Source organism: Talaromyces atroroseus, assembly GCF_001907595.1.
Source record: "Talaromyces atroroseus strain IBT 11181 chromosome Unknown scaffold_8, whole genome shotgun sequence".
NCBI lineage: Eukaryota > Fungi > Ascomycota > Eurotiomycetes > Eurotiales > Trichocomaceae > Talaromyces > Talaromyces atroroseus.
In genome coordinates, this window is record NW_017971440.1 from 183,094 (window position 1) to 208,673 (window position 25,580).

At 48.5% G+C, this 25,580-nt stretch overlaps 7 protein-coding genes across 7 annotated transcripts in view; 6 read left to right on the top strand and 1 right to left on the bottom strand.

The window, feature by feature from the left end:
• The window catches only part of UA08_06026 (hypothetical protein), a gene marked incomplete at both ends in the record, with an annotated part of 2,042 nt that extends 615 nt beyond the window's left edge, over window positions 1-1,427 (top strand). Inside the window, 2 exons of the mRNA XM_020268714.1 lie at window positions 41-741; window positions 795-1,427. Coding sequence (XP_020118803.1) covers window positions 41-741; window positions 795-1,427 — 1,334 coding nt within the window. The remainder of the gene's footprint in view (window positions 1-40; window positions 742-794) is intronic.
• A 1,402-nt stretch (window positions 1,428-2,829) lies between these two features.
• UA08_06027 (hypothetical protein) lies at window positions 2,830-6,119 on the top strand (the record flags this gene model as incomplete). Its single annotated transcript, XM_020268715.1, has 3 exons — window positions 2,830-3,904; window positions 4,077-4,245; window positions 4,322-6,119. 3 exons carry the CDS (start codon window positions 2,830-2,832, stop codon window positions 6,117-6,119), a joined length of 3,042 nt encoding a protein of 1,013 aa, XP_020118797.1.
• A 951-nt stretch (window positions 6,120-7,070) lies between these two features.
• On the top strand, window positions 7,071-7,889 carry UA08_06028 (hypothetical protein; the record flags this gene model as incomplete). Its single annotated transcript, XM_020268716.1, has 3 exons — window positions 7,071-7,106; window positions 7,423-7,513; window positions 7,711-7,889. The coding sequence occupies 3 exons, from the start codon at window positions 7,071-7,073 to the stop codon at window positions 7,887-7,889; spliced, it is 306 nt and encodes a 101-aa protein (XP_020118798.1).
• Window positions 7,890-10,709: 2,820 nt separating this feature from the next.
• UA08_06029 (hypothetical protein) lies at window positions 10,710-12,406 on the top strand (the record flags this gene model as incomplete). Its single annotated transcript, XM_020268717.1, has 3 exons — window positions 10,710-11,727; window positions 11,781-12,020; window positions 12,093-12,406. The coding sequence occupies 3 exons, from the start codon at window positions 10,710-10,712 to the stop codon at window positions 12,404-12,406; spliced, it is 1,572 nt and encodes a 523-aa protein (XP_020118795.1).
• A 1,385-nt stretch (window positions 12,407-13,791) lies between these two features.
• On the top strand, window positions 13,792-20,067 carry UA08_06030 (hypothetical protein; the record flags this gene model as incomplete). Its single annotated transcript, XM_020268718.1, has 1 exon — window positions 13,792-20,067. The coding sequence occupies one exon, from the start codon at window positions 13,792-13,794 to the stop codon at window positions 20,065-20,067; it is 6,276 nt and encodes a 2,091-aa protein (XP_020118796.1).
• Window positions 20,068-20,731: 664 nt separating this feature from the next.
• Window positions 20,732-22,270, bottom strand: UA08_06031 (hypothetical protein; the record flags this gene model as incomplete). The annotated part of the gene is made up of 1 exon (XM_020268719.1): window positions 20,732-22,270. One exon carries the CDS (start codon window positions 22,268-22,270, stop codon window positions 20,732-20,734), a length of 1,539 nt encoding a protein of 512 aa, XP_020118794.1.
• Window positions 22,271-23,077: 807 nt separating this feature from the next.
• Window positions 23,078-25,417, top strand: UA08_06032 (hypothetical protein; the record flags this gene model as incomplete). Its single annotated transcript, XM_020268720.1, has 6 exons — window positions 23,078-24,013; window positions 24,065-24,530; window positions 24,622-24,790; window positions 24,844-24,920; window positions 24,981-25,010; window positions 25,044-25,417. The coding sequence occupies 6 exons, from the start codon at window positions 23,078-23,080 to the stop codon at window positions 25,415-25,417; spliced, it is 2,052 nt and encodes a 683-aa protein (XP_020118686.1).
• Between the last annotated feature and the right edge of the window lie 163 nt (window positions 25,418-25,580).

Consider the following 25,580-nt stretch of genomic DNA (forward strand, 5'->3'; position numbering starts at 1 on the left):
GGGGGGGGCTGAAACAGGCTAACTTACTGTTTATCATCAGATCTTTTGAATGCTCGTCAATCATTTTCAATTCTCGAAGATTCATTCGGTGACACGCAGCTCGTTGGAGTCCAGGATATTCACGTCAACAGCGCCTCGGAGCTTCTGCAACTGATTGAACGTGCCTCTTCATTTCGACACACAGCTAGCACAGAAAAAAACGACGGTTCTTCACGGTCACATGCCATCTGTCGTATTCGAGTCAAGAACCCATCGCCAGACTCCCTAGACGATGGAATTCTGTATCTTGTCGACCTCGCGGGTTCCGAGATCGCCCGCGATGTAGCTGCACACACCGCCAATCGCATGAAAGAGACACGAGAGATTAATATCAGTCTTTCTGTTCTCAAGGACTGCATACGCGAAAGGGCAGCACTAGACGCTGTGGTGGCAACCGAAAAATCATCATCATCATCATCATCATCATCATCATCTAAAAGACCATACATCCCATTTCGCCGCAGCGCACTGACAAAAGTTTTAAAGCATCTATTTGACCCTGCGGATGATAGCCTCAGTGCGAAAACTGTCGTTTTGGGATGCATTAATCCCAGCTTCTTGGATGTTGCAGCCAGTAAAAACACGCTTCGGTATGCAGAGATGTTGAGGGTGGTTACGCCAAAACGTAAACAGGTGGAATTCGATCCAAATATACCAACGACATGGACAAATAAGGATATAAAAAACTATATCGAGGCTGAAGTAAGTGTGATACTGTTCCTTTTACCACGCCACGAACTAATATTCTTAAATAGTCCGGCGTTCCAAAAATATCCCCTGCCGTTCTTGCGCCGCATGAATCTGGTCTCCAACTCCTCCGACTACCGGTTGCAGAATTCATACATCGCTGTCTTCAAACAGATGGAGTAACAGATGGCCAGGCCAAGGCGTTCCATTCTAAACTGTGGGATTTGCACATTCGATCTCAACACAGCACCACAACGACAGACTCGTCGAAGGACAGCAGGAAATCCCAAGAGTTATGGCCCGACAAGTTTAGATCAAGCCGCGACGTCCATCCTGGAGCACATTTGGTGCCTTTCAAAGAACGCATTCGACCTGGAATGGTAGTCCGGTGGAATCCCCCGGCGGACTTTGCACTGCAGTTTCAGAGCAAGCACAACTTGGCTGTCATATTATGTCCTCAGCAGGCAGTGGGGGAAGGCGTTAGAGACTTTTTCGGACATGAGGTCGGAAAGAATAAAGAGGGCCAGGAAGATAGTGCAAATTTCCAACGCTATCTATGCGCCATAGTCCTGCCAGGGGCGTTGGCAGACACATATGAAGTTAGTCTTTGGAGACAGGTTGTCATAGATGCGGATGAGATGGAGACAGAAGTTCTGCTGCAGTATGATACTTCCACTAGGTACTATCATACCACGATATAAGAAGAACCTCCCAGAGAGACCAAAAGGGTGAGCCGCTGCCCTAAACTCTAGCCTAGCCCTAGAGTTGTCCGCTCGCGGGTTTCTGGGCCACTCGAAATGAGAAGTGATAAATATTTGAATAGATATAGAAATACAATCTCAACAGAAACATTGCATATACGATTAGAATCAATTATTCCATCCAGCATCGTGTGATACGTCTATATACACTGCTGTAGTGGACGAGAATGTCCAAAAAATGGCCGACAGCCGACTTCACCGTAAAAACAGCGCCAGGAAGCAAGTCGAGCAATAATCACCCATCCGATCACGATCGCTGTTGTCTTAGCCTTATGTGCTGTCTTGTCCCATTATATTGACGGTAACGCTAAGTAGACAATTCTATATTCAGCTGAAGATGGTATTGATGATTCGTATATTGTGCGTGCTTCAAAGTCCAAGGACTGAATATGAAGTCCCGTTTTGCCATCTTTGCAATACTTTTATACAACTCTATCAACCACCTTTCCGCCCTCATGTTGCTGTCTCACGTCAGTCCATAGAACCCCCAGTCTTCGATGGCGTTTTGGTCAAATTCTTCAAAGGGTCAACATCCGAGTCGAGAACCGTTCCCCAACTCCCATTTCCTCCGAACGGACCACTTTGTGCAGAAATATCGCAGTCATCCGCAGTCTCTGTGAGCGTGGCTTCTTGCGATGAAGTCTGAGCTAATAACTGGGAATCCAGCTGAAGTTGTAGCTGCTGCTGCTGTACACCACATGGATCGCTCTAAACTGCGGGCTGCGGAGGAGTTTACTTTATCCTTTGAATATTCCTGCTCATATCCTGGCGTATGCAACCCCAATTGAGTGGCATATGTCAAGACGATTTTGGCATACACAGATGACTTGTTGAAAGTGTCGCAACCCGGCGGCGATTCCAATGCATGCACGACTTTGTTGGAACTTGATCCGCCTGCTAGGCGAATCCCAAGCCTTCTCTCTCCTGGATAGAAAGTTTCGGTACGGTCGACAAAAACGTATCATGCCTTGTGATGAGCGTGTCCGGGAAGCTCCTCGAATAGAACAATATATAAAATAAGAAGATAACAGAGTGAGTTCGCTTATCTGGGACATCTGCTGTCAGCCTCCGCTTACTAGATTGAGTTAGCGAGCTAGGTAGATATATCTCCCCTATCTCCCGGTGATATATACAATGTACACAATAGAGAGTCAGCTTTCTCGCCTCGAAATATTCTAACAGAGACGTCTCAACAAGGCAACGTGAGGGGCGGTTTTAACAATCTGTTTCCTATGTCTATGTCCTATGTTGTTTGAACTTTCTGCCTTTCCTCAAAACCTAGTCCTTTCATGTTGCTCCTCAAATTGTCAAAACTTCTGCCTTCTTCTAATTGACGAGCACGATGGTGCTACGCCGCACGACATTGTCTTTTTTCAGACCTGCAGAATGGGCTCGTCACTCTCACTGTATCCTTGCTTGGCCTGGACTCAAGAACGCGTCTTTCCAGACCTCTGCATCATTGACTGCTGCCACGGACGAGGTGTCTAGCTTAGTCAGGGCAATTTCTAGATTTGAGCCAGTCAGTTTGGTCGTTGGTCAAGATCGGGTACATGAAGCACGCTCAGAGTTCGAATCCAACTCATCTACGACGAAACACATGATTCGAATTCACTCGGTTCCGGGGGATGGTATGGATCTGTGGATGAGAGACATTGCACCTACATTTACCATATGCCAGCAAAAAGAGAAACCAACGCAACAGCTGTTTGGGGTTGATTTCAACTTCAACGGCTGGGGAAGTCGGCATGTCACTGCAGCGACGGCCGGTCTTGCGCGTATACTTCTTGAAGACACTAAAACTCGTCGCGTCAAAGCATCAATCACCGCTGAAGGAGGCGCTTTGGAGGTTGACGGTGAGGGCACATTATTAGTAACAGAGAGTTCCATTATCAACCAGAACCGAAACCCCGGAAAGAGCAAGGGAGACATCGAGAACGAATTGCAACGGTGCCTGGGTGTATCGAAAATCATTTGGCTACCTGGGGTCATGAATGCCGATAGTACAGACTGTCATGTTGATGCTCTAGCGAGATTTGCTTCGCCGGGTGTTGTGCTTCTCAGTCGACCTGTAGGGCCCAGGGCGAAGACAGTATGGATGAAGGTATACGAAGAGACGAAAGATATCCTGTGCAATCAACAAGATGCCCAAGGCAGAAGCCTTGAGATTATCGACATTCTAGAACCTGACATGGCTCTTTTGAACCTAGACGAGGAATCTATGGAAGCACTCGAGACTGCAAGTGGATGGTCTCCAGTTATGAGCTACGTGAACTACTATCTACCAAATGGCGGACTGGTGATTCCGAAATTTGGCGATGAGGAGGCTGACATCAGGGCTTTTGAGATCTTGAAGGGCCTTTTTGGGAAGGAAAGAGAGGTCGTGCAGGTTTATATCAATGAACTGCCATTACTCGGAGGTGGGATTCATTGTGCAACACAAGAAGTTCCGTTGAGTTAGCGGGTGATAGCGTGCGGCAGGCGGTGAAGGACGAATCCGTCGTTGAAAAAGTAATTCAAAAAAAAAAAAAAAAAAAAAAAACATGTACACTCCCCAACAACTCCAATTGAACAGAGACCTCAGGTAGATAGATACCACCAACATGAAGCGCAAGACAGACGATACCCACCAATCAAATGGCCACCATGAGTCCAAGAAAAGAACCCTCTCAGACGACGCAGTAGCTGCACGCTTTCGCGAGGGTCTGTTCGATCCGGCAGAACTGGAGAAATATACCAAGAGCTATGCAAGCTCAGGACCGTGAGTCTTTTTATTTTCCTTTTTTTTTTTTATCGAGATCTCGAACCGGATGCTTACTGGCTGAGTGAATTGCTAGCTACAAACATGGCGTTATATCCCCATTAATCGCGCCAGACCTTCTACGCTCCGTGCGCAACGAGATCGAGCAGAAAATCTCCTTCACCGAGAAGGAAACCGATATCTACAAAACGTTTCAGTCGGGCGACCTGGCAAACCTCGACGGGCTGGACGATGCTTCGCTATCACGACTGCCGTCCTTGCTGCAGTTGCGCGATGCGCTATACTCCGCCAAATTCCGCGCGTATCTGTCCTCGTTGACGGGCTCGGGAGAGCTGAGCGGGAAGAAAACCGATATGGCTATTACCATCTACACGGAAGGTTGCCATTTACTCTGCCACGACGATGTTATTGGCAGTCGACGTCTAAGCTATATTCTGTATTTGACGGACCCGGACACGCCATGGCAGCCCGAATGGGGTGGCGCACTGCGGTTGTACCCTACCAAGACTGTTCGAGACGAGAGCAAAGGCGGCGACGAGATCAAGATACCCAGCCCGGATTTTAGCTTGTCGATTCCACCGGCTTTCAATCAGCTGAGTTTCTTCACTGTGCAGCCCGGCGAAAGCTTTCATGACGTCGAGGAGGTCTATCACCCGTCAGAACAGGATAAAGGGAAAGAGAAACGCGTGCGGATGGCGATAAGTGGCTGGTTCCACATCCCGCAAGAAGGTGAGGAGGGGTACGAGCCTGGTTTGGAGGAGAAACTGGCCGAACGAAGCAGTTTATCCCAACTCCAAGGTAGAGGCGATATATATGACCAGCCGCAGCCGCAGCCGGTTGATTGGGATGCCGAGGCTGTTTCGGACAGCGGCAAAGGAAAAGGAAAAGGAAAAGCCAAACAGTCTGTTGATGACGATCAAGGCGACGAACTTACCGAGTCTGATCTGGACTTTTTGCTACAATTCCTTGCGCCGTCGTACTTGACTCCGGATATTGCCGAGGAGATCTCGGAGACATTCGCCAACGACTATTCGCTTAGTTTGGAGAAGGTGCTGTCGGAAAAGTTTGCAGGCAAGGTCCGAGAGTATATTGAGCAGCAGGAGAAGGAAGGATTGCCGGCTTCCGCGGACGATATTGAAGCAAGCACAAGTTGGAAAGTCGCTCGTCCTCCTCACAAGCATCGCTATGTCTTCCAGCAACCTACTACGGCCAGCACCAAGCAAGATAGTGTATCGCCCGTACAAAAATTACTAAATGAGTTCTTGCCATCGCAGCCCTTCCGGAAATGGCTCACTTTGATCACGGGCGCAGACCGTCTAACGGATCACAATCTGTTAGCTCGCAGATTCCGACGTGGCCAGGACTACACATTGGCCAGTAGCTACGAGGGCAGCGAGCCGCGGTTGGAATTTACTCTTGGTCTTACCCCGACATCTGGCTGGGAGAAGGCAGAAGACGAAGATGAAGACGAGGAGGAGGAAGGTGAAGGTGCTAAGACCGCAAAGACATCTACTTCTACCGAAGAGACCGACAGCGAAGATCCGTCCGTAGGCGGCTACGAGATGTACATGACCGGTGAAGATGACGAAGAAGACGACGACGACGATGCAAACGAAGGCGCAGAGGACCGCAAATCCAAAAAGTCGGACCCGGCAATCTACAAAGCAGCGCATGACGACGACGATGGAATTCTTTTCAGCATGGCGGCTGGCTGGAATCGCATGAGTATTGTGTTGCGCGACAGTGGCACGCTCAAGTTTGTCAAGTATGTGAGCGCGGCTGCGCGCGGGGATCGATGGGATATTACGGGGGAGGTTGGTGTTGTTTTTGCTGATGATGATGAAGAAGAAGAAGATGAGAATGATCAAGAGTAAATTATGTGCAAGGCTTTTTTTTTAATGTACATAGGAGTCCTGATATAGGGCTAAACTTGTGGGTAGGCAATAAGCAGCCCCCATCTTTTGGGGCCAAAAGGCATAGCCGACATCGTATTCATTTTGTTTAGTGTATATCTCGTCGCAATTATATGTATATTATCGGGCCATTATTGATCGTATTCTAATTTATTCAAAGTTATTCTATATGCATGGCCGCGTGGCAACTCACCATGTGGTGGTTTCTAGTAGACTCTCGTACCTAGGTAAACTAGGCAAAAGTGTTGGTGTTCTAACTATGGAGTGAGAGTTATCTCAGCTCATCCTAGGTCTGAACTGGTAGAAATTAATCCTTGGACATAACGCAAACCTTCATTGTTCGTGCCATATGGCTCATGCCTATTCGGCGTTGGATGAGTTGTCTTTTTTCGGGCTTTTGGGTCAAAGGTATACATTCAGACCGACAGTCTCGATCAACAATAGCAGTTGTAGAATAGAATAAACATAACAATAATGTGGACAGCTCTCATCCTGTCCTGTGCTCCGGGAGTAACGTTACACATGGTCATAGGGATGCCTGTCTACGGAATGTTATACAAGTCGGACTGACTGACGGATTGACTGGCTGGACGTGAGACAAATTTGCCCAGAATTCATTTGAAGCGCTGTACGAGTAGTTACTAAGTCAGTCACTCGTTTAATTCAGCCAAGAACTGAATTTGAGCCAGCGTGCATATGACGGGTATCGTTGTCTGACATTGTTGGATATACATCTATCTATACAGGTAGGTAGGTAGCATTGCCGCATAGCAGCGTCGATCAGTACATATACGACTATGTATTTACGTCCCTACCTTTTCTTCAAGAGCCAGGCTTGGCAGCGCTCACAATTCCTGATCGTGGATGAGTATTTCCAGTTCTGGATGAGGGTTGCGATTTGCGGTGTACAGTATGTACGCTTTACACGAAAATGTGGTGTTCCTCCTGGTACGTACCCGATTAGATGTACCAAACACCAAGTTGCACCGGCAGAGGTAGCACGACTACACACGTCTGTCGGAGCTCTGACTTAGCCTGTTACCTACTACCTAGATAGGCAGTAGGAGGAGGAGGAGACGTTGTTTGAAGAAGAAGAGGCCTGGAGATAGGTAACTGATCGCCGACATAGTTATCTCAGGCACCGTTTGATTGATAATCACCGGTGGGTTAGTTAGTCAACAAGTTATTTAGTTACCCCGTGTGTAATTCAAGATCAAAAGACCGCATATAAATTAATTGAACAAGTATGAAATGACGCCAGCAGGGATATGTATGCAGCTGTATGCTCCGAGCATGCGCCAACGCCGACAAGCTACGACGTCGAATGCAGCGAACATCGATGGCTGGATTAAATTGTGAGTTATTTATTTATTTTATATTTGATATTTTCCACACCGACGGCAATTCGTGAAGAATTGCCTGCTACGTATCGACTGAAAGAATAAGCATACCCCATATTTCAACGTTGGCCGCACATACATACATACATACAATCAGCGTGCACGGTTGAATCCACGGCGATCCATGGATTTATGGTGCTGTATGTGCATAGTTTATACACCGCACATTCCTGGGTTCCTTGGATGGCATTCCAGTCGAAATCCGTATGAGGCCGGCAAGATTGGCACACTTGCTAGCAGTTCGAATATGGTCAGTCAGGCTATCGAATCTGAGTACGGATTACGGCGATTCCGAGAGTACCGAGGTCCGTTTGACTTGGCTTTGGCTTGAGCTTCGATTTCAAATTCACCCACGGAGAAGGTTAATTCGTTAGTGATGGCTAGTGCTTACTTACCACGCCATGTCTCGAAGCAATCTCCACTCGCATACCCACGGAGTTCGGAGTGCGCCGTGGGTACTACGCAGGCAGATCTTCGGATTCCTTGTAAATGAATAAATGGCACCGTTCCTTTCGCTGCAGCTACAAAGCACGGATGGCTGTGCGATCAGAATTTGCCAAAGTAACCCTGGCTGTCGTACTCCCGTTATACCTAGGTGCGTGATAGATACCACGGCATGCCATGGGAAATGATAGTCACGGCACGGCTAGATAGATCTTTTGAATTATTTTAATTTCATTTTCATTTTTATTTTTTTTCCCCCCACTATTTGGTCAGGATCAAGCGAGGCGTTCGTAGTCATGGAACTGGCGTTGGCGGGGACGATAACACTACGTACTCCGTACTAAATAGAGGGGCACGATGATCTGCACTAGACCTTGCCATGTGTTGGTAGACTTCAAAGCATGTACTATATACTAAGATACTATAATATATATTGAAGTCAATCCAGACTTAGCAAAAATAGTACAATGGTAGCCTGATCCTTGCATACCGGAGCAAGGCACATGGATCAGCACATGCCAGGTGGTCTTCGGACCACGCACGCCAGGAATTCCAACGCGATTGGCTGCATTAATATCTATGGAGTATATCATAGATTATATAGTACGAGAGCATGTCAGTGAAGAAAAGAGCAAAAGCAGCCCTTGGCATTGCCCAATCCAGCCATCCAGACTTTCCCCGTCGTGCTACTGCATAGTAAACAGCCACTAAGCATGCAGCTTGGTTGCTGCTCCGTGGTCTCGCCGAACAGCCAGTGCCACGTGAAAAAAGGCAAGTCGGCAAACGGCCATTTTTCTCAGAAGTTGCAGTGACGCCGGGTGTCTGCTTTTTTCTTTTTTTTTCTCCCAGCAAGGCGGCCTGGGATGATTGTCTTCGGGCTGTACTGACAGTCGCTGTGCAACGGACATGCAAGGACTGAAGGCGAGAAGATTCTGAGTCAGCCAGCAGATCGACATGGCAATTTAGCTACGGCGTACTAGTACTAGTTATAGTTATAGACTTGGTTAACTTAGGGCATGAATCGAGACTACACTAGTTAACGAGCTAACCCGTTGTGGCGATGACTAAGCCGCAGGACAGAAATATGCTCCGTCCTCCGACAAATAAACGTGTAATTTGCAATACCGTAAATTACAGCACAATTACGGATACACCCCCGGAATGCACCTCGTGGCTGAGCGTCTCGATGCTGGAGGAGGCCACATCGCCGCCATGTGTTTTTCCCTGGCTGCGATACGCCGTATACTACGCATACCGCGCGAGGCAGGCGCATACATTCCAGAGTACCAACCGTCGACTCCTCCGTGCACCCATTGCACCCGCGCCCCGTCCGTCGAATGGCAGCTCTGCCCGTGCGGAGGAAGGAGATTCTTCAGTCTTGTTCTTAAGCTATTGCGCGCTAGGCTGCAAGTGGCAAGGCGCCGCGCACCCATTACCAGTGGGGCCCGCAGCGGCGCGCTGATTGGCGCGGCCCAAACGAACCAAAAGCAAGACCAAAAAACGTGGGCAGATCCATTATTGAGCCAGAGTAATGGCCCAAATCGGCCTGGCAATCCTTCCTCACGTCTTCCTCTCGCTACTCTCTGTCTACCTCTGCTCGCGCTCTTCTCGCCAGCCTGCCACACGCCATTCGTTCTCCTTTTCCTTGTCTGACTCGCGCCAGTCTTCACATCAATAAACCAGAAAACAAAAAAAACCAAACCCCCCTCCAAAAACAAAGGCTTGTCCTTGCTTGACTCACCAAGGGGCCCGCCAACAAAAAGGTCTCTCTCCACGGAGCAAAACGAGCACCACACTATCGATCCAGCATCTCACATCAGATCAATCATTGATCCTGTCCCTCCCTTCTTATTTCATCCGACTCTTCTCTCGTTCTCATCTGTCCTCTCTCTCTCCTCTCTTTTCTTTTTCCTGCCACCGGTCAACCCTACATACATGCAATTCGACGTCTCATATACCATACAACAACAACACATTTATAGCCCGTCTCGTCTGACCTCGTTTCAGTCAAGCCCACGTCCGCGTGCGTGCCCGAATTAGGTGCATCTACTCTCCAACGGACAACAGGTGCGTGTGTGTGTGTGTGTGTGTATGTGTGTGTGTGGGTGCACAAAGGCGTTCCTTCTCAAAGAGAGCCTCCGCGCTGCCACTTGCGTTCGCCATACAATAAATGCTAATAGGTACTACATCATTGTTTAGCTGCGTGTCTGCCTCCTTGCCGATTCTTCTCCTTGATCTGCAAGACTTGGCGCCTGTCTTTTCCGCCCACGAACCGCCACCGACGGAACCCATCCCTTCCTTGTGTGTCGACCCTGGCTTTCACGCCGTTGTAAACCCAAAGCCTTGGGTCTTGACGCATACCAAAGAGCACCGCTCGCGTGGTCGCTTCTATTTTATTTTATTTTATTTTTTTTTTTTTCAAAGCCCCTCTTCCTCGCAATCCCCCGGCGGCTTACTTTCACGTGTCTCGCGAGAATATATGGAGGACATTCCGCGTTTGCTCAACTGACTCGCTTCGATTTTGCGCGTCGTTTGTACGACTCTCGACCCAAGCAAACGCCCTCGTCCACGTGATTGCGCACATTGAACAGAGCGGATTGCTGTATTGCGTCCAGTCTCGATTGAAGGCTTGTTTATCTCGCTTCAGCCGGAATATGAGATAGGCCTTTACTGCATACAATTGAAGCTATAGTCGCCTCTTCTCACAATGGAACCCTCCGTTGCGCATCGTCCATGGGAGGACGTCAAACCTGGGCTACAGGCACACCCTATGGTCACGACGACCCAGACTCTTCCTTCGATTTCTACGCTGACCGCTAGCATGAGCGGCGTCAGCGTTCCGCCTGGCGAAAAGTCGCCAGCAAGCTCTATGAACACGCTCGAGCGGGACTCGGGCAATTGGTCTATGCCGCAAAGTACAAGTGAGTTCTTTGTCAGTCGGCTGAATACGACATCGCATGCTGACGAGATAGGATCGTCTACATACTCACAGACGACGAATGGAACGGGCAACTACCATCCTATATCGTTTCTTAATTCATCCCAACAACCATCTCCGAGTCGTCACTCTGGTGTTTCAGAACGGTCGCCACTGAATCAGGATCACTCCAACACTCCTTCTCCAGCCGGTGCCAACCCTACCCCCGCCTTCGCTACCTCACAAGCCACTTCCTCCACGCTCCCGTCAATCAACCAGAATTTTGAGGCGCCGGCACACCGAAACAGTATTATTGATTTGCCGGAGTCAAGGCGAAGCAGCGTCGATAGCCGCATGAATCAAGGCATCAGCGCTCTGGCCATCAACCCAACGTCGCCTTACCACAGCACTAATGCGTCGCAATCGTCAATAGTGTCAGGGCTTCAGAGAGAACGCGGCATATCCAATGATTACACAAATACAAATGGCTTCCGGGGGCCTCGCTACGGAGCCCAACCTTTATCTCCATTAGGGCCTCGCGGCGGCGATCAGCGTGGATTTCCTTCGGGTCGCACCGCCCCTGCTATTTCATCCAATCCTCGATCTGAGATCTACAATGCCGAGGCTCCCACAGCGGGTATGGCATACGCCTTTCCAGATCCTGACGTTGCCCGGTCTAGTTCGAGTCTCACCTCTCAGGACAAGGCGACCACACCACAGGGCCCGTTCTCACGCAAGGGGAGCGTGGCCGAATCGCTCAATAGTAGTATTTTCTCCACCGATTCTCGATTACCCCGAGGTCAGCAAGGTATGATTTTCTTTGTTCTTCGCATGTTTGTTCCAGCCACTGACAGCTTGCAGAGTTGCCGCAGAATGTACATCATCATTCGCTGCAGCACAAACAAGTGCGCGGTATTATAGGAGATGCCGAGTCTCCCAACAATGCTACTCCGTATAGCCGGACGCCGGAGTTGCGGGTCACGCATAAGCTGGCCGAGCGCAAGCGTCGAAGTGAGATGAAGGATTGTTTTGAAATGCTCCGGATGCGACTGCCACAGAGCCAGAACAACAAGTCTAGTAAATGGGAGACGTTGACCAGAGGTATGTTTTTTGTTTTTTTTTTTTTTTTTTTTTTTTTTTCCTATCAATTTTCGACCTTGCTAACTCTTATAGCGATTGATTATATTACTTCCTTGGAGAAGCAACTGACGACTTCACGACGCGAAAACAACGACCTGCAACGAGAGGTGCAGGAGCTGCGAGCGCAGCTTGGCGGGCAGCAAGTCAACGGCAAATCTCGACAGCAGAATATGTATGACCCTCACCCCATGGCGTCGTCGTCACAATCGAATGGCTCGCCTCAGTCCACGACCTATCCCACTTATGCTTCCGGGATGGCTGTCGAGCAGCCACGGACCCTCCCGCCGCTTATCAATGGGTCGGTGGCGGCCATGCAAGGGATTCAATATACCGAAGAGCGCCGATAGACGATGACGCCAAGAGTATTAGCAAGTCTACCTCTTCTCGTTTGGGTAGATTATACATAACCTACAGTGGTCATCTGTAATGTTTTACTTTTTTGCCTCTTTATTTTCCATTATTCTTCACGTACCTCTGGGAGTCATGTATTCAATTCCGGAGTTGTGGTGGGTTGATCGATCACTGGATGTACAAAAAGACAAAAATCATGGGCGGGGTTGCGAATCATGTATTATGGACTTTCATTCTCTTTTATTTCTTTCTTCTGGACTTTTCTTTTCTGGGTTTCGTATACCTACTCTGATATCCTCGACGGCTATATTTTGGTCACGATTTTTCTTTCACAGCTATGCTTCGTCATGTCATTTCAAGTATAACGAATTGATAACGCCGGTATTTGAGTGTCTATGACACATCTAATGCCATAACTATACATTTGCTTTGCTTTATACAGAGTAGTCATCCATGACATAGAACAAGATTAAACAACTGAAGAATCAATTATTAATAGCAACAAAAAGAAGCCATGGAGAAAACTAGACTAAGCACATATCAGGTTAGCGCCCGTCATAGCTTCATACCCAAAACAGTTTAGCGCGCATTGACTGCAGAAAATAAACTTGCAAACTTGCATCTGCGCGCTGCTATTGGCCGCGGCCCTCCGATTTAGCATCTATTTTAAAACCGTCCGCAGATCTTCTGCTGGCCAATCATTGCGGTGTGCGCGCCCTTCTTCTATACCTTGTTAAACCCCCGTCTCTTTCTGAAGCTTGGTCTGAGGAAATTAGACTGGGCCAATCGTCGGAGATGCGTTGCTGTGTGCGGAAGGATGCTGCTACGTGATCTACTGCTGTGTGCAGATTGGTTGTTGCTATTCTTGTCGGTGTTTCGGGCTGGTTTTGTTGTGATTGATGGGTTGGATGGTAGTAGTATCAAGCTTGATGATTCAACGTTATTCGGGTGCGCGATGGGCTGGATCAGTCTATGCCTCTGTTGCTCGTGTTTTTTCTTTTCTTTTTCTCTCGTCGTGAATTCGTTTTTTTTTATCTTACTTCTTCCCATCTTGCATCCGCGTCCTGCATCTGCATTGTCTGTCTGATCGTTTCTGCTGTTTTGACGTTTTGACGTTTTGGCAGATTTGTCATTCATTTGTCATATTCATCGTGCGTGTAGATAATTGATTGTGGTGATGCTCGAGTCAAAGCCTGGTGCTTTCTTTGTTCGTTGTGCTACTTTTTTTATTGTCTGACTACATACATGCCTATTGTCTCATCTTCCTATTGACTCTTGTCTCTGACATATCTCCCACTCCTACTACCTCTCCCTTGTTGTCAACGCTATCCCGCCTCTGACGGAGAAAAAAAAAAGACCAACAACCTCAAAAAGGGTACGAATGAACCTCACCATCGACACAAAACCTGGCGTTGGAGGAGGCATCGACATCAACCTGAGGCCTCCTGAACTGCCCAAATTCCCGCTTTCGTCGCCCATCACGGAAGAGATTTCCAGTCCGGAGCACTCGTTATCCGGGGACAGCAATTCAGGTAATGACAACGAGCGACGGTCTGTGCCGAAACTTGTGGGTTCTTCTTCGTCTTCTTCCGCGCGTGGTGGTGGAGGATCTGTGAATCCAAGCTCCGATTCGCCGCTGAGTAGGAACGAGTTTGAGAGGACACTTTATGCAAATTTGTCGCAGGCGCGACAGGAAGCGCGGCTGAATCATATTGATAGAGACAAAAGAAGAAGTGGGATTGTGGAAAAGAATCGTCGCCCGGCTGGGTTGCAGCTGTTGACGAGCTTTGAGAAGAAGAAGATCCATCCTGTTGTTGCTCGGGATGTGAATGATGCTGATGCTAACAGCAACCGTAACATGAATCGTGACGCGAAGGATACGGGGTATGCATTCGTTGATCTGAGTGATTTGAAAGATATGGCTAGGGCTCGCGAGAAAGAACGATCGAGAGAGAATATGACTGCCGCTGATTTGGGGCACGATGACCATGGCCATGACCGTGAACACTACAACGCTTCATCGCAAAGGGACAAGCTGCGTGCCTCGGAATTGTCACCTTCAGATAGGCCTATCGTTATTGGTCTCACGGTGCCATACAGCGACTCAACACCCCGAGGAGACACTGTTGACAGTGCCTCTTCGCGCACTCCCGCGACTCCCTCTATTCTCGTGACGCCTGCAAAGGAGACACCCCCGTGGCACTTGCATAAGGACGTGGATATGAGCACCAGCCCAGAGATGCTGCATCATCCTCGCGTTGCATCGAGTGTCTACTCGCAGCCGTCTCCTCGCCTGCTCTCTAACGAAGACATACCGCCTGTCCCTGCCATTCCGGCCTTTCATTCTATAGTTCACCATCAGAATAACTCAACGGACCAGATTTTCTCACCTCAAAATACTTCAACTCTGCACCAACACCAACATCAACAAGAGCAGCGTCCGCTGTCTACAAACACTGAATTCGAAGTGGAGGACCGAGAGAAGACGGTATTATCTGTCGATGAAAACAACGAGAACGAAAACGACAAGAAAAAGAAGAAGGTCCTCCATAAACTAAGCGTCAACACAACGGATGCCAACAGACACCGATCCCAGGGATGGTGGACCTATCTCCTGTCTCCGCTGTTGAGTCGCTCGAGCACCGTGAGCAGTCGCAGGACAGCCACTCTGCTGTCTCCCGGACAGCATTCTTTCAATCCTCCTTTGTCGGCTACATCGTACACAACATTGTCACCACCGCAAAACGGCTATGCTAGCACTGGTGTTAGTAGCCTGAACTGGTGGGACGAGAAGAAAGAGGATCTGGTAACGATGCCTGAAAAATCGCATTTCTCGCCTGACACCCCCGAGGATCAAGACACTATTCTAAGCCGAAGCGCCGGAATTTGGGGTAGTAACCTTGACGATACTATTGATCACAACGAACCTTCTGCCTCCACTACTCGAAACGAAGCTACAAGAAGCGTCTTCCAGACGGGAAACGTGGTAGTGCCCAATTTCGACCTGCACGGTTGTGCCGCCGAGTACTACCAGGCGAGTGCGCACGATTTGTATAACAAAGATGATCCGTATTTTGAGTGTGTGAATCATGTGTGTTCAATGACTTCGGCGAAGCGTCTGGCGGAAATCGAGGCTTGTCTTGCTGCGGAGGAGGAGGAGAGAAAAAAAGCGTTGGCTGAATCTGAATCTGAAGCTGGGCAGGGGAACATGGGGTTGGCTGTCATTGCTGTTATTGATCCGTCGGCGGATTCGAGGAATCCGTTTATTGCACTGATTCAGGACCAGGCTAGGGTGAAAGAGGTTGGTGGTGGTGGTGATGATGATGATGATGAGAAGGACGAAATGGGTGATGAGAAAGTTGAGAAGCATGAAGAGGAAGCACATGGGCATGCCGACGAATCGGTCAAAGCTGCACCGGAGGAGAGCAAGGACTTGATTCCTGTTGACGGCGGAGATGATGAGGAGAAAGAAAGAGCAGCAGAACCTGTGATTGAGCGTGGCCCTGCATCCCTCTCGTCGAGTAGAACAACATATGAACCTCCTAATTTGCCGGCAGAGAGATCTGTTCACACGCCCTCGCCTCCGCCCTCGTATCGTGAGCGGTCTCCACCACCTCAACCTGAAGCTGCGCTAGAGCCGCAGCCTGAAATGCCTCGCGAAGTTCCTCGTGAAGCTCCCCGTGAACGTGCGAGTTATGATAGAGAGGTAGCTCCGCAGCCAGAACCAGCCCCGACGCCAACTCCAGCACAGATACCGGTACCAGCGCCAGCGCCAGCTCCAGCTCCAGTGTACGTGCCCATACCGCAAGCCCCGCCTCCTCAAATAGTGTATGTACCCATGCCAGCCCCGGCTCCAGCTTCTCAGCCAATGCATATGCCTATGCAAGAGCAAGAACCAATCCCTACTCCAGCGCCTGCTCCGGACCCAGCACCTATGCGGATGCCACCAACAATGCTGGTAGAAGCACGAGGTCCGACATCAGAAGCCAAACCAGAATCAGAAACAGATCACAGGTTAGAATCTGAGCCTGAGCCTGAGCCGGAACAAGGTGAAATCCTCCCACAAATAATGCCTCCACCCAGAAACAAACTTCGCAAGGCCAAACCCCCTGGATATGGACAAGATCTTGCATCAAAATCTAGCGATAAGCAACTTCCTAGACCGGTCATGCCAAGCAAAGCACCATCTCCAACATTGAGTGCCCCAAAAAATCCTGAAGAATCGGCACAGGAGCTGGAGCTGGAGCTAGAACTGGAAGTGGAGGTTGTTAATATGCCCTCATCGGCGAAGAACTCATCGGAGAGCAAACCTCGCGAGCGCGGAATACCTCGTGGGTATGAATGGGAGTCTGCGCCGATGGCTCGGGGTAAATCACCACCGAGACTTCCTGGAGCGGTGTATCACTCCTCAGATTCGTCGAGCAGATTTGGAGAGTTGGGATTAGGGCGAGAACAAGAACACATTCAAACGTCCTCGCGAATAGCGCCTTCATCTAGCAGCCAATCTTGCGGCCGTGAAATACCTCGTGAAGTGCCTCGTGGCTACGAATGGGAATCTGCGCCGGCTCGGGGCAGATCACCACCCAGATCTGCGAGATTGCCTGCGGCAATGTCTCAAGATAGATCACAGCCGATTCCATCCAGAGCGGCCCCTCGGGCAGATGTGCTAATAGACCTTGAAGAATCAGAATCAGAACCCCATCCAATGCCCTCATCGAATAATAAACTTTATAGATCTAGAACGCGAGAGTATAACTTTGACCCAGCGCCAGTTTCTCGTGCAAAGTCACCTTCTCGGCCAGCTAGAATGCATTCACCATCGTTTGAACCTAGAATAACGCCTGTTTTGCCCGATACTTCGAGAAATGATGCGCCGAGAGACTTTGGAGAGTTAGCCTCGGCACGAGAAGTAGAGACAGAGCCCCTTTCAGTGCCTGCATCGAACAACGAATCTCGCAGGCTCAGAAGACGCGAGTATGAGGCAGAACCTGCACCAATGACTTCAACAACAGTGCCTCCAAAAACCGAGTATTCATCATCAGAAACTTTAAGAGGTTTTGAGGAATTGACGCACGAATCAGAATCGGAACACGTTGCAATGCCATCGTCAACAATGCCCACACCTAACGACCAAAGTCGCAGAGTCAGAAGGCCTGAGCGAGAGTATGAACAGGAATCTGCACAAATTACCCGAGAAAGATCATCATCTAGACCAGCTAGAATGCATTCACCACAGCTTGCACCTAGAGCGGCATATCCTTCTTCGGAAGCATCGAGAGACTTTGAGGTATCGACACGACAGCCAGAGCAAGAACCCATTTCAATGGCTTCACAAAACGACCAAGCTCGCACACTCAGAAGGCGTGAGTACGACATGGAACCTGCCCAATTCTCCCGAACAAGATCACCACCCAGAGCAGCGTCCCCATTACCAGATACATCAAGAAACGACGCACCAAGAGACCTTGATGAACCTGCTCCCACCCCAGTGTCTAGACCAGCACCAGCTCTACAGGCTACCCCTTCTTTCCACCGGCCAAGCCCGTTCTGGTCACGGCGGCGCAATCCTTCGCCTCTAGTTTCTCCCGCACCACGTCAGGATAGCCGGGGTGACGCATCGGAAGATTCGGATTCGGAATCAGTATTGCCACCATACTCTGCGGCACCATCTAACAGAGATACTCCTCGATATCGAGCAGTTTTCCCACTCAATCACAGTACACGTAATGCCCAGCGCCAACAGCCAGACTCCCCGGCACCGGCATCTCCAGGCTTACAACAAGCAATGACCAGCAGGGGCGGGATACCCATGTCTGAAGTCAACCAGCGAGGGATAGAAGAGTCAAATATGTCGCATGGAAATCCTCGAGCTGTCAATGTGCACGGGCAGAACTATTTTAGAGAAGACTTCGACCAACCACGCCCCGGAAACCAATTCGTCACACCAGCGCAGTTACGTGGCCATGAACGTAACGAGGCTCGACGGCGGCGACTAGAAAAAGAAGACAACTTCGCCAAAAGACTGGGTAGTCTCTGGCGCGGACGCGCATGTTTCCCTGCCAAAGGCTGCTTTGGCCGTAAAGGCGGCCGCGAGAAGAGGAAACGTCGACGGTGGTATTGCGCCATTATTGCATTTTGTCTTGTCGTGATTATTATTTGTGTCTCTCTCGCGACAACGCTCACTCACAAAGGCGACTCGACCCCGACTCAGTCGGAATGGTTGAACTTGACTGGCTTCCCGCCTATGCCCACGGGCATCATGACCGTTGCTGGACCGGCGCCGGTGGTAGAAAGGAGCAGCTGTATTGCGCCGTCGCAGGCATGGAGTTGCGCACTGCCAAAGGAGCAGCAGGCTAGTAATGCGGGGGGTTATGCGGCTGATTATCCTAACTTCAGGTTTGAGATTCGCTTCAGAAATGGGACTAATACTACCGCGGGCGACAATAGTTCTTCGGCGAATTCAACTGCATCGAGAAGGTCTTTGTTTTCTGCATTGTATCGCAGAGATGGGACCTGGGATCCGTCACCGACGGCGCCTCGGCTCGTCGATCAGATATTCCTGGGAAATACGACAGATAATATTACGGAACCTTTTCAAGGAGAAGATACGCCGTTCTATATCACGGTGCTCTCGCCACTTGATATGGCTAATTCGACGGCTGCAAAGGTCAAACGAGATGATTCTAGCACTACTTCTGCAACGGGAACTGCTTCGGGTTCGAGTGTGACTGGTACTAGCAGTACGGGTACAGGTACGAGTGCTGGCACAGCTACTGCTACTGCTACTGCTACTGGCACAAACACTGGTACTGGAACAAGTACCAGCACCACAAGCACCAGTTCTTCATCGTCAGGTTCAGATTTCGATGTTAACAGTATAATTCCTGCGCCGGCCATGGCATCCGATGGCAGCGCCGCCGCCGCCACATTGTATCCCCTTCCAATCTCGCAGCCAGTGAAACTGTACAATCGGGGCCTGGCATCGGAGCACTACGGGTTTTACACATACTTCGACAAGAGTATATTTCTCGCCTCAAACGGAACAGTCACAGGCGATACCACAGACGAAAACCCGAATGATTCTAATGGCGGAAGTAAGGAGACCGATGCCAGCGTGCGTTGTACATGGTCACAGACACGCTTCCTTGTGCGCATCTGGACACAGCCACAGAATGTATCACATATGGTGCTCACTTCTTCTGCGAATATCACGACTAGTACAACAAATTCTTTTTCCTCCACGTCTACCAGCACCGCGGCCAAGAGCACCAAAACCGCAAGTAGCTCGGCATCAGCTTCATCCTCATCCGCAAACGACTTCGTATCACCTGGATCCTTCCCTTACCCAATCACAATAACGATAGACCGGCACGGCGGCCTCGCTACTAAGAAACTGGCCTACTGCTACGGTCTCGAGCAGGACACTACAGCCGACAGTGCCGACGGCGATGTGGCAGGGACATACTACAATTTGACAAACCCCAAGTTACAAAATGAGGATAGATCGTCTGGTGGTACGATTGTGAATCCTAGTCCGGATTATTTGGTTTTGGCAGAGGCGATTGAGCAAAATGTGCCGGAGGATGAGATTAAACCGATTGATGGCGGCACGGGAGGCTGTATGTGTGAATGGAGGAATTGGGTAGATGTATCTTAATCCTTTCCATTTTTTATTTTTTATTTTTTATTTTTATTTTTTTTTTTTTGCATTTTGAGTGGTGTTGGGTGATTTATTTGTTGTTACTTTTTTGAGCATGCATTACTCAGTACATGGCGGAAATGTCCTTGCAATTGCATTGAGTACGCATAGAACGCGGTTGTTTTGACCAAAAAGAATACAAATTTTATATACATGAATTACCAGACCCAGACACCAAAATGGAAATAAATTGTTTTGGACATTGACTTCACTTTGGCTCAACGTGTGGTGTATGCAAAGAGGTCCACGGGAGTCCTGGATATTTTCCGTTTTCGGTAATTGATACCCAATTCGGAAAAGGAGTCTCAGAGCATCACACACGTCAAAATCAGCATGGTCTTAGCCACCATCATCAACGTCCTATGTCAAGAACAAACAAAACATCAATATTATTTCCATTTACTAACTGATTCACAATGGCTTTTGACGAGCGGCAAGTTAATTTTGATTTTTCAACTTTACGCCTGTCTAATACTGGATTTCAACCCATGATGGGTCAAGTAATTGGCATATATTATTCAACCTACGATATCTTGAACATACTTAGGTACTCCACAGCCAGGCACCTGAGCTTGTACGAGACTTGGGCTCATTCTATGGATAACTTGTAGAGATCCCCTTATCAATTACCCAGAGACCTCTGTTTCCAACCGAAGGCAACAAATACAGCCAGCAGCAGCTCCTCATGTCCGCCTATCGCCAGGGCTCGCTGCAGATCTGACCTATCTTTGGAGCCGGCATTTGGCCAATAACCTGATCGACAAATCACTAAAACCTTCACAGTGACGAGGACATCAGACGATCTGATCAGTTTTAATAACCTGCCAAAAAGTCTTGTCGGTGGATTGCTGAACATATTTTCGACACCTGAGACTGCTATGTAGATCGTCTTTTCCTGGCTGAAAGTGCGTAGAACATGGTACAAAATTTCAAACAAGTTTTCCTGCTCTGCCGCTGGTAGGGTAGAAAGGTGTTGTATTCTGTCAAACAGTTTCTTGCAAACGCCGCGGTTTTCTCTCAATAGCTGCAACACTATACTTTTCAGCATCATGTTTATCCCAGTCTCCGAACCTTCGATCCCTCGAGCACCTTCGTCAATAAAGTGGTATAGTATATAGCAGTTCTTGAGCTCATCAAAATGCTGGTAGAACTGAACAGCAACCGGAGAGAGCCAGCACAGCCGTGGGCTGGTATCATACGCATCGTAGTTCTCTCCTTCAAGGAGTAGCAGGCATGAAGAGGAATTGGCCATCCATGACCTATACTCGGATCGCTCAGCAAGTGCATCAAGGCTTATCTGCTCAAGTTGTGGCGCTTTCCTCGCGAAGCCTGCTTTGGGCTTGCCCTTGCTAAACATGCCCTCGAACCTGCGATTGCTCTCCTGGATCATGTTTTTGGCACAGAGATCCGACGAAACACCAAACAGTCTTTCAAGATTGTCGACACATCGCTGGTGTTCTTCCTGTTGTTCCCTTTCCAAGTGACTTTTGATTGTTCTAATGTAATCATGCTGGATAATAAGTAGCTCTTGCATCAGATCTGCAATAAGGGATCTGATTTCTGCCGCCTGCTTCTGTGATGCAGATTGGGCGGGTCGAGCCACGGCTTGAAAAACTCTCTTCGAAGATGACGAGCCGTAATATAGTACTGCATCTCTGCCAAAATCTATCACTTTGATATATATCTCCAGAACGAATTGAAGAATTGCATCATTATCATATTCGGACCTTTCGATCGCTCGTAATCTGGACAACCACCGGCCGAGATCTTCCAAAGCACTGGTGATCACATCTTCATGCTGTTGCTTGTTTTTCGCAACCGTAAGAAGCAAGCTGAAGGTACCGTAAGCTATGGAACCAACTCGTGAATCTATTCCTTTGATGATTTCGAAGATTCCGGAAAAATCTTGAACAAAGTCTTGTGTCGCAGTTGCAAGCTTCTGGATATTTGTCCCTAATTTTCGTCTTGTGGAGGATCGGCGGATGCCTTCCAGTCGAGCTCTTCTTCGCTCAACATGGGACAATATATTTTCCACAAGTTTGTTGACATACGCATGGTCTGATTTGTATATGTTCTTGAGACACTCCGCGTCGATATCGACTTCCGCAGGCTGGAAAATTAGCTTGTCAAGATCGGCTGAGAATGAGGATGCGTGTGCCATTCTTGTACTATGCGAACATATTAAATAGACGAGTTTTACAACATGTTCATTGGAAAGCACATCTCATTCATATACTCAGGCGTCTAGGCAGGCTATGCAGCATTGGAAATCCGGAAGAAGATCAAAACCCTGCTCGCGCTAGGTAAAGATGCACTGCCCTTTTCGGAGCTGTGCTCAGTCCTGCAAGTATGGATGATGTCCTTGATGTGCACGGATGCCTTGCTACTTTTCATGATTGTGCGAAGTTGCGAACAGACAAGGCTACAGACATGTTGGGACAACGCATTCAACACAGTAGCGCGAGGACACGAGTTTGACACGTCACTGATCAAAATACCTGGCCAGTAGAAACTGTGCGATTGCTACAAAGGCGGCATGGCTATTTCAGGAGGGGAAGCCAATCTCAGTATGGCTTAGGCTCTCAGCCTTGTGCGTGCGGAGAAGATACAGCCTGTATATGATATGAGAAAGGCAAGGTGCGACGGAGACGATAAATTGAATCTGAAAGTTCAAAGAATGCTTTGCCCTCCTGTCTCCTTACAGTGAACTTTTCTTCCCTTGAATACGACTAGTATTATACCTGAGAGCCTGGATCGATCCGAAAGTGTGGTAAGTGTACATAACAATACACACGATGTCTACTAATCCTTGAATAGGTAGAGCCGAGCCTTGCGCAAAAGACTGTCTATAGCTTAATTCCCAAGCTTTAAGGATTCTCTTGTCGAGACTTGCATCCGCAAATTCCCATATTATCCAATATTTTCTTGCTAGACTCGCATAATCTGGAGGCAGAGAACACAGAGAATTATGGAAACGGAACCTAAAGCTAGAACCCCTCCAAGCAAAACTCCGGAACAAGGAAATGTTCTTTTCGAGAGTTCCTGGTTCCAGATCTGGGGAGACTTCTGGCACAAGAGTGATGACTATCGCGTTGTCAAAATTCTAGATCAAGATCTACGAAGCTGCATCATCCAAACGACTTCAGCATACATCGCTCATTCTGGGATACAGGTGAGGTGGGATGCAGTACTCGCTATCGAGTCACCTTTCAAGCTACTTGTTTACAGCTATGATGACTTGGAATCTGCTGCAGTCTCGGTCTCTACTGCTTCGGAGGTTGCCAAAGGTCTAAGGTCTCTTCTCGACGAAGCGAACAAACTTCAGAATCCTGCATCATGGAAAATACCCGAGGAAATTGAAAATGCTCGAAACTTCCACGTGGAATTTGATTTATTATGGGCCATTTTCAAACCTGGGAGTCTGATTGTTTCATCGTGTGAACCTAGCAAACATCCCCAGATCTTCAAAGTCCATCAGGCCAGGTATAAAGACCGTCCCCCAATGGATTATCAGTTCTACGGCATGGGACTTGTTAAAAAAAGGGCCCTTCTTATTCATGCTTGGGCCTGGGATTGGAACGGGTCTGAACTTTTCCGCAATATGTTCGAAATTCAGATAGAAGCCTACACAGGCCAGAAGTCACCGACAGAACTTAGCTGCTACCCAGCCACATTGTACTTAGGATCTGGAAACAAAAGAGGAATCAGTGCCGTCTACGAGAGTGCGATCTACCAAAACCGCAAAGAGAACTATGTCAAATACACCTTCCAGCAAAAGCCTCCCGCGCAAAAGTTGCTACGATACTCCGGCGAATTTCGTGGTATTCCTGCCCTCTCAGAGGAACGACTGTTTCTCATGCGTGAAGCGGACACAAAAGGATTTAAGGAGTTACCTTACGCCAAGGTTTGTGACAATCATTGTAGATCATTTGCCAAGTGCTAAGTGCCTATACAGGTTGACGAGGACATAGTACTAGACACAGTAAACTATTTGCGAAAAACATTGTCTACCTTGTGGCTTGGTGATATTCGAGTTGCTCGGGAGTCAATACCATGCCACTGTCCATTGTGTCTTAGCGATGAGGCCATATTATGGGTCGAATCTATCGAAAAGGGCAACGCACCGTTCTCTGTCGAAAATGAGCTGCTACTTACACCTAGAGTTGTGGGATTTGCCCTGAACAGGAAAGAATGGGGACAGTTCTGGTTGAATAATATTGAGGTGGTCAATAAATCCGAGGGTGCTGTCCGGGAAAGCAGGGGAAAAGATCTTATCCTACCGGTTGGTATGAATGAAGACGAGGAACGGCACATTTACGCAATGGTCAACAATCATTCAAGGGCTATGGCTAGACCACGAAGCCAGAGACTGATGGATGTGATCGGAAAAAAAGGAGAGAGCCTGATCTTACTATTTCATGGTATGTGTGTCCGTGAGGGATAGTTCACAATGTTCGAGGTTTCCGAAAAACCATGTTCCTGGGTAACAAACATATCTGACGAGAAATCTAGGATACAGCGGGACAGGAAAGACACTCTATGCCGAGTCATTGGCTAAAAACTCAGGCAAACCGCTTTTCAAAGTGGGTACCAGTGACATTGGGTTCATTGGCCCTCGCGCAGAACGTGACCTGAAGACTATATTCGAACTCGCCGAAGCCTGGAATGCAATCTTGCTTATGTGAGTGAGAAGGAAGCAAATAAACGGTGAAAGGTTACTAATGCATGTCACAGAGATGAAGCGGATGTCCTCCTAGATGCTAGAGGCAAGGATAACGAAAGTCTTGTGTCGAAGAATGCATTGGTGTCCGGTAGGAAAGACTGTCTATATTCTCGATATGGATGATATGGTGCTTACCACATTGTTGTAGTTCTGCTTCGAGAAGTTGAATACTTTAAAGGTGTGTTAATCATGACGACCAACCGCGTGGTAGCCTTCGATCCGGCGATCCTGTCTCGTATTCATCATGCCGTCAACTTCGGAGAGCCTGACAGCAATCAGGAGGAAAGAATCTGGAAGATGTGGCTGGATCGTCTACATCGTCAAGGCTTGTGTGATGACTATGCAGATCTGAAAAACTGGGTTGACGATACTGTCAGCGATACCCGGCGACCTCATCTTCTGAGTGGGAGAGAGATCCGAAATATCTTCATAGTTGCACAAATGCTCGCGGAGAAAGAGGACGGAGATATCAAAATAACCCGAGCGCAAGTGAATAGCGCATATAAGTACAAAAAGGATTTTAGGCACGACACGGAGAAGATGAGGACGGAAGCCAAAACTCTTTTGGCGGACAGAAAGCGATAGGACCTGGCGTAGGTTGACGAGGGAATATGACTTGAAATTAATTTACTCATTTTTATCTCGATTCACGTTTAAGAAAGTGTCATTCGCTATACTGTGGACTATGCTGCTTGTAGCATTCAGATAGGTCTCCTTGATGGAGTGTGCTGCGGGATGTGACTGAGCC